General features: G+C 48.4%; 1 protein-coding gene across 4 annotated transcripts in view; it reads left to right on the top strand.

The window, feature by feature from the left end:
- The window catches only part of LOC119446750 (solute carrier family 2, facilitated glucose transporter member 1), an 81,749-nt gene extending 67,468 nt beyond the window's left edge, over window positions 1–14,281 (top strand). For all 4 annotated transcript variants that reach the window (XM_037711284.2, XM_037711286.2, XM_037711283.2 and 1 more), the window contains exons 2-5: window positions 5,606–5,932; window positions 7,458–7,883; window positions 9,532–10,047; window positions 11,650–14,281. In XM_037711284.2, coding sequence (XP_037567212.1) covers window positions 5,606–5,932; window positions 7,458–7,883; window positions 9,532–10,047; window positions 11,650–11,793 — 1,413 coding nt within the window. In that variant the 3' untranslated portion in view covers window positions 11,794–14,281. The remainder of the gene's footprint in view (window positions 1–5,605; window positions 5,933–7,457; window positions 7,884–9,531; window positions 10,048–11,649) is intronic.
- The last annotated feature ends 1,266 nt before the right edge of the window (window positions 14,282–15,547 follow it).

Genomic DNA, 15,547 nt, shown 5'->3' with positions numbered 1-15,547 from the left:
ACCACAGTCGTAGCAGACATACACGTAGTGGCTGTAAGATGGGAATAAAGCAGTAGTCAGGAGTTCGTGCTTACCTGCACGCACATAGATATGGCGCGTGCTGGAAGAACTTTGGCGTCTACGACGATATCTTGAGCCTCAAGTTACCGTACGAACATTGTGTGACGTGAATTGGATTCATCTGCAAATACTGCGTAATAATAGCACTAATATTTAAAGTTTTATTCATTTTGCAGAGGCTCGAGGTAAGTTTACTTGATGACCACAACCACCCTTACAATCATCATGAATGTGCTGCTCCGTGTCACCTACCACGACAATCTTACATCTTTATTACTGGCACTGAGCATTCACGAAGCGCGCAGCGGGTCAAGCTTGTGTTGCTGATTTTGTCTCCTTGCTTTGCCGGAACGTGCGAATACCAGTAACAATTTACGCCTAATCGCATGCTGGTCGAATAATTACGATACGCAATCAAATAGTGATGGCACCTTAACGTAGAGTGCAGATAACTTCCGTACAATCATATAGTGATTGATTGATTGCTTTATTTGCTTCGTAATTTATGAACGCGAAGCAAGCGTTTCGGATAGTCTTATTATTGCGCTGGCAGGTCTTTGTACTTCTGGCTTACCATTGCGCGATTCAGCACAGTGATAACGCCTGTTTTATTTGAATACGGTTTCCTCTCGTATCCATTTTACACACACGCACACGCGCGAAAAAAAATCGAATAGAATTAATCGGTTTGATGACACACACACGCGCACACACACGCACACGTGCGCACACACGCGCATGCACAAAAAAAAAATTGAATAGAATTCACCAGTTTGATGACACAACCAAAAAGCAGATATTTGGTTTGAGGACAATGAACCTAATGACCCGATATTCGATTGTCTATTCTAGTTTTTTTTTTAATATTCACACACCTATATTACATTGAAATCGGAGGCTTCCCCCCTGGTCTACACGAGAGCGCACCGCATAGCCAAGCGGCGTCGTTGAGTGGCGTCCGCCGAGTCTCGGCCCGCAGGTGGGCTCGCGCGCTCGTCGCCATGGGCGCGCGCGAGAACCGGTCGCCGCAGTGCACACCCCCGAAAATCTTCCGCGGTGCAGACCTCGGTCGCTCACTCTTCAAAAGCTGTGCAAATTTGCGCGACGGCGCAGTGCGTAGCGCCGGCAAAACTGGTTTCGTGTTGTCTCGTCTTGCGGCCCTTTACTTCTTCCGCGACGTATCGGGGATGTGATGTAGAAGATGGGAGGGGGGGGAAGGGGAGGTGTCTTTGGCGCAAAAATACAGTGTTGCGAAGTGCGCGGTTTTGCCAAGCCTGTGAGTGACGCGCTCACTGCAGGGGATGCCAACAGCTGTCGGTCACACAGATGAGGCCAAGCAACACTAAAGTCACACCCTATCGCAAAAAAAAAAAAAAAAAAAAAAGTAAAGGCCACTGGCGCATTGCCGGTAACCGCTGACTGGCACCTACGTTTTCGTGATAGACTGTATGTGTCTGTGCGCGCATGTCTGCTGATCGACTTACGACCCACTTCGACTGCTTGGTGTAATGGGGACATCACCGGAGTTGTTGCGCGCGCAGCCCGTTTAGACTCAACTAAAAAATACAAAAAAAAAAAAAAAACTTCGAAAGATGCCTTTTTGCAGAAAGCAGAAAACACAAACAATATCACATTAAGTTTTGCATGAGAACACAAAAGAAACATAAGTACTCTGCTGCGGAGAAGCTGCTTCATACTGAACAATTTTTGTAAACGTGCTGCGCAAAAAAAAAAAAAGAAAAAAAAAGAAAAAAGAAAACCCGAGGACATCTAAGCAATTCTTATGAGTTGTGAATGCGAAAGCATTAATATCCAATTGAACGCCGTTGAACATGCCTTCGAGTTATGAACTCCTCGCGGGCAAGCGAGCACGTTGCGACGCTTGGCTAACGCCTGCTAGATAGCACAAGACCGGTGCAGTTTGATCCGTGACGTCATGTTACCTTGCATGCCCAACTGCCGTAGAATATAATGGGGACGATCCCGAGTAAGCCGCAGTGATTTTTACGTCACCGCTTTCGTCACGCCGGGCTGGTTTAGTCACGTGGGTATATGACACTCGGCTTCTGAGCAAGGGTCGTAGGTTCGAAACTCAATAACGCCTAAGTTTTTCAGATTTAGGCTGCAAATCCAGACGTTAGTTTTATTTTAATTTACACCAAATTGAGTTAGATTAGTTGTATTCTGCTTCCATTTAATCCTTCATTTTCATAAAATTATCTACAACCTGCCTGTTGAATCTATTCTACCTATTCTCAAATTTCGTTTGAATTCTTTTACATTTATTCTTTCTTGCTTTATTTTGAACTACCCTGTTCTTGGCCAATCTCCCAGAGTGGGTATGTGCCACTAAATATAGGCTCTACATCTACAATACTGTCAGACTGTATGCCAGGGCACCACATCATCACACATATTCTCTTCTCGTTCAAACGTGAGTCATACAATTTGCTCGTACCAAATGGACGTAGAAACCCGAGACACCCTTTCTTCTGTACTTTCTTCATGTTTCATTTAGGCCTCGGACAAGGCACAGGAAGGGCTGGAAGAACGGTCCCGGTAAAATGTTAATGAGAGGGAGTCCGTAGAGAGGGACACGGAGGTCGCCCCGATCGAGCCACCGTGCTCTGGTCGGCTACTGCACTTAGCTGTAGTAGTTACGCAAATAGGACGAATGAATGATGCCGCTGTACACTGTTACGCGCGCCAAGTAACAAAAGCAATACCAAAACGGTGAGGGCAGTGAATGCTTAGTACCCATGGTAGTTTTCCATTGAGTTACGCGACGGTCTTTAAGCCGTGACTGGAGATCAAGGTTGCTGCGCAAGAAATGCAGGACGCTCTTATTGCCTGGTTTGTGCAACGGGGGTTGGTTATTCAACGGACCTCGAGCGAACTGAGGCGCTCAAATCGTAGATAGGGCGAGTGAGAGCGTCCCTGGTGCCTGGATTACGTTGCAGTCTGCGCTGCACTTGCGAATGCTGAAATCCGTATGAGACGGCGAATGGGGCAAGCTCGTGTCATTGCATCTGAACGTGTAATCGATTTGTGGCAATGTCTTGGCGCACAAGCTTCTGAAACGCTGCGTTTGCTCCGTTACAGTAGCGTGAAAAGGAATGGATCTTTGTGGTGGTTATCGTGCAGACGTTCGGGACAGACATTTTAAGATTCGGTAAAAATGGACAATTCCCCACTTTGCGCCTGCCGAACAGCTTTATTGCATCGTCTTAACCCAGCGATCTGCCGCGTGGTATATATTTCCTCCAACGTGGTATATCTTTCTGTCTCGTGTTTAGGCTTCGGAAAACTTGAACTTTATTTGTAGGAAGCACGGTCAATTTCATTGTTGCATCGTTCACTTTGTGTCGTTTGAAATATCTTCCCTCGATGCGTCTTCTTAATTGCCGGTCAATTGCCAGTTAGGGGATGTGCGTGCGCGCGAACACGATCTTCTTGAAGGGCGCAGTCTTGCTGCGCGTGCGGCACACGCATGGTCAAGGCCCGCTGGAGTGAAAGCCGCACCACACGCGATGCACACTTGCGCGCGGCGCACCGCTGCACGCGAAGTGTACGTGGAGGGGTGCGCGTACGCAGAGGTTGAGCCCAGCGCTAAGTGGGCGAGGAACAAAACCTTGCTGCTTGCTACAGACAGCCTATATAATGCCGCCACCGCCAAGTGAGTGCGCCATTTCTGCGCCGATCGATGTACTTTGGAGGTTCCCGTCGCTACGAAATCGACCCGCGTCGTTTGTGATGCTGCGGTTACGACGTGCGGGGGGGGACCTGTCTGGGACAGCCCACCGCTGGTGGAGGACGGCCCGGACACGGGGCAAACCCCTGTACTTCCGGCTATTTCGGTCTGCAGTGCTGCCGACTCCGGGCGTGAACTGTTTGGGCCATCGAAACAAAAGTCGACAGACGGCAGGCCTGCGGTGCGGAAGAAGCTTCTGCACAGCGCACTAAACGATAACCGTATCTTTTACTCGTATAAACTCCAACAATGGCATTGTAATACTTTTATAGAAAGACACGCAATTCGAGTGTTCTTTTGTTTACTGAAGCGGCCTTCAAAATCGGATAGCCGCGTTTGAAAAGCACAAATTTAGACATGAGAATAAATTTATTAGTTTGCGTTTCATGTCTGAAGTGTGGTCGCCGCGCCTAAAATGGCGATTTCTGCATGATGCAGTCAGGTTGTCGCCAGTAGCACCGTGTGAATGGGGTTTACGATAAGGAAAGCACTGAAGCGGACGTGGGTGCGCATGGTGCCGGTAGCGAGCGGGGATGCACAAAGCTGACCCAGTGCACGTTTTAAGCATCTGGCCAGAGGCTGTTGTTATATACTATTAGGTTCGGTGTCCAGACCAGGTCATCTGTTCAAGCTTAGATGTATGCCGGATAATATGACGAACATCATTCAGTAGTGCTAGTGCACGTTCCGAAGGACCTCAATAAAATTTTTCCATTCCATCATTTAGTAGTTATTACTAGCGGCCACAGCGTTGCTGTTGTCACAGGCTAGGATTGAGGTAGGTTGAGCGCAGGACACCTGCACATACCTATGGAAATAGCATAGTCAGACATTTGGAATGCCTGAAAAGCTTGATATAGATGAGATGGGAAATACAGCGGTTGCTCGTTCGTGCTGTTTGTTCGTACTGTTTGTACAGCGGTTGTTACTGTGCTGTTTAGGCAACATGACAGCAAGGGCAACGACATTCACCCGACTACGGGACTAGTGACCAGCTTCAGTTTAACAAAACGTTTACTTGAAACGATTGAAAATTACTTGCTGCTGTAGTCATTATCTGGATTCTAATTGAGGGTCAGCGCACCGTTATGCGGGCCACACTGCCGTACGTGTACGATTTCTTAATAACATTTCAACAAATTATATTGAAATAAATGTGCAGCAGAGGCATTGGCTATCAAGGAAACTTTCATTAAAATGTATAATTAGCCGATTTTCGCACTAAACACTATGCGTAAGTATCTGAATTAGCTTTGATCGCACTCCAGCTCGTTTTTTTTTCGTTTATAAATGGCAGCGGTTCTTGGTATTGTATCATCTGTTCCAAGGAACTCCTTGCAAACTTTTGTGCGAGTAACGTTGTCCCTTCTTTAAGTGCTACGACGACACTTCATCGACACATTAGCAGCAAAATACAGCCGAATAAATTAAGGAGCATTGAGTCCTGTACCCCAAGGGAGCCACATGATATCGCACACAGACGTAATGACTGCAAACACAAGTGCCAAGTACAACCTGATCAGTTGTGATCATGCATTTACTGCAGTGTTGGTAACTCACCGTATTCCGATACAGCAATAGTCAGCGTTTATCCTTGCCATTACTTGTGCCTCCGCGCCATTGTCTCTTACACGCTGTTTTATTAATCACTGCAATATAGATGCAGCCAAACTCTCGTTCATTTCTGCTGGGCAGAAATTAACAAGTGGGTCATTGAGAGATTTCGCACTGTGGTCTAACCTGGAGTATTTGCGTTTCGAAACGAGTATTGAGTGCGTCTATTCTCCTGCGCAGGGCCTAACGCGGCACCTGGTGTTCGCCATAGCGGCGGCAGCTTTGGGCTCAGCCTTTCAACATGGCTACAACACGGGCGTGGTCAACGCTCCGCAGAAGCTGATCGAGGACTTCATCGAAGACACGTACAAGCATCGCTTCGAAGAGGATCCCGGCGAGGGTACCGTCAAGTTCATCTTCAGCATCTTCGTGGCCATCTTCTGCGTCGGAGGCATGATGGGCGGCCTGCTCACTGCCTTCGTGGCCGAGCGCTTCGGCCGCAAAGGAGGCCTGCTCCTCAACAACATCAGCGTCTTCCTCGCTTCCATCCTCATGGGGGCGTCTAAGGTGAGCTCACCCACCTGATCCCCGACCACAGATTTCGCTGCTGTCGCGCGGACGGTCTCGGTTATTGTGGTATACCGTGGTTGCAGTTATGAAAATCCTTGTTTGGCTCACTGTGTTGGCGGAAGCGCGTTAATCGCCATAGAATGGCGTGCTGGCAAATTCGGAATGCTGAGTGCTAAGCGTGCCGTTTTATCGACAGCACATGGCCCTAAACATTTAATTCACGATTGATTTCTGTGATCTTGTTCACCAGGGTGATACCGGTGTCAGTAATACACTGAAAAATGGTTGCACCGGTGTAATTGCTGATTTACACATTCTGATTGCATTTCTTTGCTTAATTTATTATATATGTAATCAAAATCTGAGGGCACACGTATTATTTTAAGTGAACTTGACTGGCACACGTTTTTGTTTTCGCCAGAGAGAGAGGGAGAGAGAGAGAGATACCGAGGAAAAGAGAGGGAGGTTAGCCAGTGTAAGGATAGGCTGGCTACTTTACTCTGAGACAACGACTGGGAATCGAAAGGAAGGATAACATTTAAAAGAAGATAAGCGCGTATCTCTGAGGACAGCTCCACCCGCCGCGGTGGCTCAATTAGCTAAGGCGTTGCGCTGCTGAGCCACTGATTCGTGGGATCGAATCCCGGCCGCGGCGGCCGCATTTCGATGGAGGAGAAATGCAAGAACGTCCGTGTGCTTGCGTTGTATTGCACGTTAAAGAACCCCAGGTGGTCAAAATCAGTCTGGAGCCCTCCACCACGGCGTGCCTCATAATCAGAACTGGTTTTGGCACGTAATACCCCAGAAAGAAGTGAGGACAATTCCTACAGCCTGTCACGTATAGTCTGCATGTCCTTAAGGATCGCAACAACGCATTTAAGCTCTCTGCTGATGACGGCTTATAGACCAGTGACCCACGATTATTTCCCCCAAGAAGCGATTGTCCAGCCTGACTGTCGTCGTCAGTGACCTCACACTTGGCTTTCGGTTTTCCATGCGGAATAAATACGCATTGGTGAATTCTATGCCAAACCTTAGGGAGCGCGGAACAGTTTCTTCTGCTCGTGTTATTCTGCGTGGAAAATAGGCTGCAGATGCAGATCCAAGCTCCAAAAACGGCTGTTGGTGTACGCGGTCGAGTTCCTCGGCACCAGTGTGAGCGCGCGCGCCAGCGAACAAAGTGTGTTAGCGGCATGTAGTGCAGTGTGAGGCACAGAACACACACATAAATGTTATGACTCAACTAAAGACGTACAGATGATATCGTCAGAAGCTAATTGGTTGTTTCATGTGAGTGCAAAGTGTACTTATATTATCGAACACGGAAACGTATCCATAAAAGTGACAGAATAAGCAATGTAATCGCCACAGTATTGTAAAGGTTTCATACGGAAAGGTCACACAACTTTCCCACCTGTCTCCATTAACAAGAACACCTCACAGCAGCTGGCAGTCGAAGAATCTCGCTTCGTGACCAAAAGTGTTGTAACCAATGCGTTTGTTGTTTTTTTCCATGGCGTAGTCTGCCCGCTCGTACGAGATGCTAATCCTGGGCCGGTTCTTCGTGGGCCTTAGCTCGGGCCTGAACGCGGGCCTGGCGCCCATGTACCTAACGGAGATCTCGCCATTGCACCTGCGCGGTGCTGTGGGCACCATCTACCAGCTGGTGGTGACCATCTCTATCCTGGCCAGTCAGATACTGGGTCTGCCCTCGGCGCTGGGCACAGCAGACCGGTGGCCTGCGCTGTTCGCCATGACCATTGTGCCCAGCCTGTTCATGCTGGCCACGCTGCCGCTCTGTCCTGAGTCACCCAAGTACATTCTCATCAACCAGGGCCGAGATGTGGCCGCCCAACAGGCTCTCACCTGGCTACGGGGCACTATCGAGGTGCACGACGAGATGGACGAGATGCGTGCCGAGTACGAAGCTATCAAGATGGTCTCCAGGGTAAGTGGCTGCCGCTGTTTCGCAAGATTCATTTCTCTCTTCGTGCTCGCTCTCAGAAACGCACTGATTTGCAAGTAAAAGGTAGGAAGCCCTGTTTAGAGCAATTAGAGGCGCCATATACTGCCTCGAACCACGTGCATTTGACATGTGAACGTTTAAATGAGCGACAGGCATTTCGGGTACTGTCACGCGCCCACCTCCTCCAGCGCTTATCCTCCGTTCTGCACACGATGAGCATCAGAGATGAGAGGGCGTCGCCTGACGCGTACAGTCGGCATAATTTCAACCGCCAACAGGAAAAACGAACTAGAACACTTACTTTGTGTAAGGACTTCAAGGTGCAATGTGCAATCGCTGCGTAATATGCGCAGTTTGTTTTTAAACAATGTGTAGTACAATGTGTGTTCCAGAGTGCGTCAGAATAGCACAGAATACCATTACCATGGAATACCAATTTGCCGTCACAGCACTGTCGCAAAATGGTTGGAAGGGGCACGAGTCATTGCGTTACTATAGCAGACATTCATCATCACCCTACACACGCCATCCGTTATGGGAGTGTGACGCATTGGCCAAGCTTTGATGTAAGGCACCCCAGAATATTCGAAACTAAAACTATAGAGTTGACAGTATCATAGAGTGGCACTGTCTTATGAACGCCCGCCGCACTACATAGCCGTCATCTGAAACTTCTTGAGGTATACGTCTTCGGCACTATTGTGGAGAGAGAGAGGGATATAAGGAAGGCAGGGATGTTAACCGAAGACGTATACCCCAAGAAGTTTCAGATGACGGTTATGTAGTCCGGTGGGCGTTAATCAGGCAGGGATGTTAACCGGGTCAAGAGTCCGGTTGGCTACCCTACGCTGGGGGAAGGGAGAAGGGGAAGAGAAAAAGGGAGAGAGAGAGAGGGTGGGGGTATGGAGACTTGCACGGACCGTACTACAGAGTCAAAGGCGCTCGTACGAATCAGACGCTCTCAGAAAGCACAAAAGTGCCTTCACTGCATTCTGAGCCGATGATCGGTGGGGACGGTGTTCTAGTATAATCTGTCCACTCAGAGGACGATCTAGTTTCCCGAATGCGTTAATCATAGATTGTCTTTATGCTTCAAATTGAGGACAGCGGTACAATAAATGGTCAGTGTTCTCCTCGCATCCGCTGACATCACATGCTGGACTGTCAGCCATTGCAATTAGTGTTGAATAAGCTTCGTAAAGGCAACTCCCAACCACGGCTGACACAGAAGAGAACGCCTCGCTGCACTGTTGTGGAAGCCCGCAGTAAACTATACTCCAACATCTCCCATTTCTTTCAGTGACCATGTTTCCTAACGGCCCAGTTTCTTTTTCTTTCTTTTCACCCTTCGATATCAGCCTTGACGCGGCTTCGATACCGCCGCGCTGTCGCTGTCGCTGAAATAGGCCAATTGGTGTGATTCATAATTAGAATGGCAAATGGAATGGATCATAGCAAAATTCGGGCCCAGGTGTCGCTGTCACTGAGGTCCTTCCTCGATCCTGTCATTTTGGTTTTCAGTAAGCATGAGTATACTTTGTATTTATCACGATGAGCAGTACGAAAATGGCTGGATAATTTATTCTGATCTGCGGTGCCGTTTTGTTTGCTTCTTTTTTTTCCCCCGCAGGTCACCCTGTACGAGATGATGCACAACATGACGCTACGGATCCCTCTGCTTATCTCTGTCATGGTCATGCTGTCCCAGCAGCTATCGGGTATCAACGCGGCCATTTTCTTTTCGACCGACATCTTTCGGTCGGCAGGCCTCAACTCCGAAGTGGCGATGCAGGCCACGCTGGGCATGGGCGCCGTCAACGTGCTCATGACCGTCGTGTCGCTAGTGCTGATTGAACGGGCGGGCCGTCGCACCCTACATCTGGTCGGCCTCGGCGGCATGGCCATCATCACAGTCATTCTAACGATCTGCCTGGCACTGAGCGAAAGCGTACCATGGCTGTCGTACGTGAGCATCGTGGCTGTCATCGGGTTCGTGGTCATGTTTGCCACGGGTCCTGGCTCCATCCCCTGGTTCCTGGTGGGCGAGCTCTTCGGACAGGGCGCGCGGCCGCTCGCCACTAGTATCGCCGTGGCTGTCAACTGGAGCGCAAACTTCCTTGTTGGGCTCGCCTTTCTACCATTAACGGTGAGCACTCGCGGCGAGGCGTTTAGAAAAACCCCAAATAATCAAAATCAATATGCAGCCTTCCAATTACAGACTCACACAGTCAAGCAGCAGGTCTGTAAAAATGAAACTCATCCGCTCGCTCACTCACCTCCCTCAATTAATTAATTAATTAGTCAATCAATCAATTAGTCAATCAATCAATCACTCCATTCAACCGATTTACTCAATCAATCGATTCATTCAATCGATTCAACGAGTCAATGAATTGATCAATCAGTCGGTTTCATCAGTCAATAAATTAATCGATTCACTCAATCAATAAATCGAACCAATCAATCAATCAGTCACTCTTCATGCCCTCTCTGCAACAGGGTCGGAGACGGGAAATTCTGGTTGTCGCTCAGGGCTGTACTCGGAAGAGTTTCGGCTCCGGGTACACCCGCCCAAGCGCCGGTTCTTGTCCTTTCCGCAATTTGACTTGACGACTCGGACGGTACTTTGAAACTGAAGGAGATTTCTTATATATTTATTTGTAAGACTTATTCGATGCTGTGGATTGCAAATATCCATTTCTTGTATTTAATACAAGCGCGAATGAACTTTGTTTTTTATGATTGACCTTGGTGTTCATGGTGAGTTTGTGTGGAATTGCGGCACCTCCTGCCCCTCTTCGACCTTGTTAAAAAGGGACTCAGTGTGTTGAAAAAGGAGCAGGTCTGCTAGAGGACTGCTCCCTTTGGTGCCCTGTCGCATACTATGTAGGAAGTGCTTGGTCTGTTTTGTTCTATAGTACGTGATCCTAAACACTTGAGTTCTGTTTCGGGAAAAATAAGTGATGGGAAAAAAAATTGCCTAGCTTGCACTGGAGGTGCAATGCCACACAGACAGCGGAGCTGATGGGCACCTAGGTAGTCCTGGCTTTTGGGCTAGGTTAAGCACTACCAAGTCATCCCCAGCATTTCTCGGAATTTATTAATTATTGATTAATAATTTTTGATTAGCTATTGATTGGCTATCTATTGGCTATCGCAAGGTATTGACCACGTATTTGGGCTAGGCTAAGCACAACCAAGTCATCTCCAACATTTTCCGGAATTTATTGATTGATCAGTTATAGATTAGCTATTGATTGACTATCGATTGGCTATCGCAAGGTATTGGCCACGTATTTGGGCTAGGCTAAGCACTACCAAGTCATTCCCAACATTTTCAGGAATTGATTATTGATCAATTATCGATTAGCTATTGATTGGCTATCGATGACTGCCTAAGCTTTAGTCTCAACCATGCTTAGCTAGACTTAGCCAGGCTCAGCTTTGCTAGTTCACAGGGGTATGTGCCATTGCGCTTGCAGCCTTTCCGCGCAACTTCCAGGATCTTGCGGCTCGCGGCACAAATTACGGCTGGCTTAAACAGCTCCGCTGTTAAACAGGACAATATTACAACCCACTTAACTGCCCCCCTATACGAACTGCTACTTGGCAAGTGACTGTATCTTCATGTTCAATTGAAAATTTGGTTTGGGCTGTCTCTGTGAACTAGAAGCGTAGAACGTCGTGTAAGAGCCTTCTGCATGGCCACAAGAAATGACCTCGCCGCGCGCGTGCTTTTCTCTCGCAGGGCGTGCTCCACCACTTCACGTTCCTCATATTCACGGCGCTGCTGGTGTTCTTCTGGATCTTCACCTACTACATGGTGCCCGAGACGAAGAATAAGAGCGTGGAAGAGATCGCCGCGCTGTTCCGCCAGCGGGCCTACCACTGAGCTGCGGGTGGCTCCCCCTTGCGCAATAGCGGCCGACAGATGCGCGGCCCGAAGCACAATAAGAGGACCGCCGCAGTCGGCGCCACGGGCTGACTGCGGCTCTTCCCACCCACCCGTAGGGCATACCGCGGCACTACCACCGAGCTCAGCCCCAGACATCCTCAGGCCGTCATCGCCCGCTGGCAGCAAATAAGGGCGCCACCATACACACAGTGCTTCTGGAACTCTCAGCGAAATAGTTTTACCTCCTATAGCGCTCTTACCCGTCAACTCTTCAGACCCGTGTGTACGGCTTGACTGCAGACGGGTTCGAAGCCTCCGTCGAGATCCTGTGTCGTCGTTTTGTCGTTGGCTCCTGTGTGTCTCTGTCGGAGAGAGAGCGTGCGGCCTCCACAGTCGCTGGAAGTCTGTGGAAGCGCGTCTCTTTTAAACCTGGTGCAGCTCGTAATAGGCCGTGTGGCATATCGTCCGGAGTTTTTAGATTTCCCCACTCCACGCAACCCAACCCCCACCTGATCGGTTTACCTTTACACGTCCGCTCTGAGCTTTAAGCGATCAAAGGCGTCTACCACGACCAGTGGCAACTCGGGGCGGACGTGTCGGCCCACACGGCTCGCTAATGACGGGCACTGTGTGGGCGAATGATGATATATAGGCGACTTCCATCGATGTTGGTCAGATAACAGAGTGGTCCTATGACGCGCACTTGTGATAATACTTGGACGACCTGCGACCGATGCTACTTACTGTATGCAGCAGCAGCAGTCTGTGCGTGAGAGAGAGAACTGCCTTGGCTGCACCCGTCTGCGGTCTTCCTCCTGTACAAAACGTTGCCCAATAGAGCGGTACAGTAATAGAAACCCTCCCCGCGTAAGCTCAGTCACATCCTCCGACTGTAGGTTGTCGTGTCTCCTCAGTGCGAGCAAAGCGGCATCTGTGCTCGCTGCCGGCATCCTTCCTTGCAGCGTGTAGCCGAGGGTGACCCTGGGGTTCGTGCGTGTGCCAATCATCTCTAGCACAACAAGCGGCTACACTAACGACAGTGGTAGCAAGGAATCTCCAGCACATCCAAGCATATAAACCAAGAAGCAGCTGGCTGTTCAGTTACGCAGGACATTGGAACAGCAAGTTGGTTCGAATGTGTGGCGGTGGGTCGAGCTCGCCCGCGCGTTTTATTGTAAGTTTTTTAGTGCTCCGCCACACGTATTATCCATCTTTTTTAATCAAAATTCGCACCTAAATATTTATTTTATTGTCTGGCAATGTGTTGCACCCTTTAAAATGAAGGTTTGCGATGTTGAGGACTCGAGGATATGCATGGAATGCAAATTCTGGGACCCGTGGCTGCTTCTGTGATGTGTAGTTGATGTGCCCACCGACCCTACCGCGTCGATCTTGCCGTGGAGTTTTATGCGTACATTGGAAGAGGAAAATGTGGTGCTTGTGTCTGTAGGAGTCGCCAGCATGGCGGTTCAACCAACATGGGGATGATTGGTAGTGCGTGAATTTTTGTTGTGCTACATCGAACACCTTTGTGCATTGTGTCTTCTTGTGCTAACGTTTTCAACACTTCTTTGTCGTCTCGAATTTGTTCGAGGGCACTCGTTAATTTAAACGCTGAGTTACTATCATTCGTCATCTTTGAACGTTTTGCACAGTACATATAAAAAATAAGTTGCTTCTTGGGGACGGCAAAGCTAGCTGACACATGATTGCGTTATAAAGTGTTCCCTCCCATGCTTTCTACCTCTCATCAGGTAGCGTTTGCCCGAACTCTTTTGCCACATCGAGTACTTTTTAAACAACTTGACGGCACCTCGTTTGCTTTCGCTTTCATTCAATTCAATCAAGCGTCCTGAGAGCTTTCATTGTCAAACCATCGATATCTGCGAGGCATCAAGCCACTGCAATTTCCGCCGTGCCGTCCACAAACTCATTATGTGCAAAAATGTTATGTAGAAGGCACAGGACGATGGTACTTTGCGAATTAATTGGTGACATCTATTCTTTCTTTCATCAGGTCTGCGTCTTTCCTGTGCGCGTTTCAGGGCATACGGATAATCGGAGAGCAGCTGTCGTATACACATAGTCCCATGATGGTTGAGCTTTTACAGCGCCACGCTGCCTTGTAACTTTAGCATGAAACTCCATGGCCCACGTGACTTGGGCTGGTGGCCCCGGGGTCACCCTACACCCGCCGCCGGGCCCAACGCGATGCAGGGCGACTGCAGTTCCCGCTGGACGGTGCAGTTAGCCTGCCGGTAACCGAGCGGCAGCTATGTATTTTATCTTGACACTCTTTTAGGCGGCGCTACCTTGTACATAGAGGATGGCATTTATTTTTGTGCATATAGGGCAGCTAACAATATGAGGAGAGCTTAGCAGCAGAGGTGTCCCTCCGCGGAGGCTGCAGTGCGTGTTCTACAGGAGTGACCACTATAGTTGTACATACTTTGCGGTAATAAACAGATTGTGCACTGTCTCGAAACTCATTTGTTTCACTTCTTGCGAGAATTTGCACGCAGCGCTTTTCACCGGATCGTAACGATGACATTCATAATAAGGTGTTTTCTTTATTTCTTCAGATTCTTAAGAAACATTGTCCTACGAATCTAATCATTCGTGAGAAACGCATGGCACCTGGTCCTCTAAAGCGAGCAAGAGCTGATGTGTCTACAAGTAACATACAATCGACGTAGACTGTCTAGAACACAAATTACATAGAGGTCGCAGGATGATGCATGCAGTACACTTTGTGTTGTCTTCCCGCTAACCAAGTACTAACAGCTGTGCAAGAGTACCGCGTTGCCTCAAACATTACGTTGAAGTACGGCACTTCCATTGACCCCTTTTACCATGCTGTACATGACAAGTTTTTTAATATAGTCCTGTAAACATTGAATGTGATAAAGTAAGGTCAACCCGCAGCCGAAGGGGAGGTATGAGACGTGCTACATTTGTCAAAGGCGGTTCGTTGCAGTCCGCTGTATTCACTGGCCGCCAACATAAAGAAAGCAGAGTTCACCGGATTGTAGATTAAAAGGTAAAATCAAGCTTTTACAGCCGACAGCCTGCATGCTCCCTGCTTGCACATGGCCATAATTGCCTCTTTTATGCGAATGGAGCAAGCAGTTTTTGTTTTTTTAGTGCACGATTACTTGTGTGGCAGCTGAAACGTGAAACCAATAAGTCCCGACATTGCAATGCTGCATCAGTGGAACCTATGCGTGCCAACGTCAGCATGAACCAGGTAAGGAATAAGACCGTTTGGCACAATACATTAAGTTAAGGCTCATTGAAAAAGAAAGCTTAAACAATAGAAGAAGAGGGACTGTTTAAAAAGATGGGATCAAAGTTCGACATGAACACATTCCGAGAAAATATCGAAAAGCTGTTTTTTTAATAAAATATTTCACATGAGCACTCGAAGTCATTAGCGAAAGATGTCTGCTGTAGAAATTTTACAGATGCAGTCGGCAGGGCCGCGATTTTGTAGCAAGGCATTATGACTTACTCTACTCTAGTCTTATCATCCACCGCTCACGGCCGGCTTATCCCGTTGATAATGTGAGCCGACCGTCGCTCCGACCACTGACAAAGCGCGATAAGCGCGAAAAGGCATTACGACATTAAAGGCATCGCTACAAAATACCGGCCCAGGAGAAGGATGATAGCCTGTTATCTTACCCTTCGCAACTTGGCATACAGCTATCATCAATACATACAAATACAGCATACAAATATCAGCTATTTT

This window comes from Dermacentor silvarum, chromosome 3, assembly GCF_013339745.2.
Source record: "Dermacentor silvarum isolate Dsil-2018 chromosome 3, BIME_Dsil_1.4, whole genome shotgun sequence".
NCBI lineage: Eukaryota > Metazoa > Arthropoda > Arachnida > Ixodida > Ixodidae > Dermacentor > Dermacentor silvarum.
The sequence above is the reverse complement of the archived record's forward strand: the minus strand, read 5'-3'. Positions and strand labels throughout refer to the sequence as shown.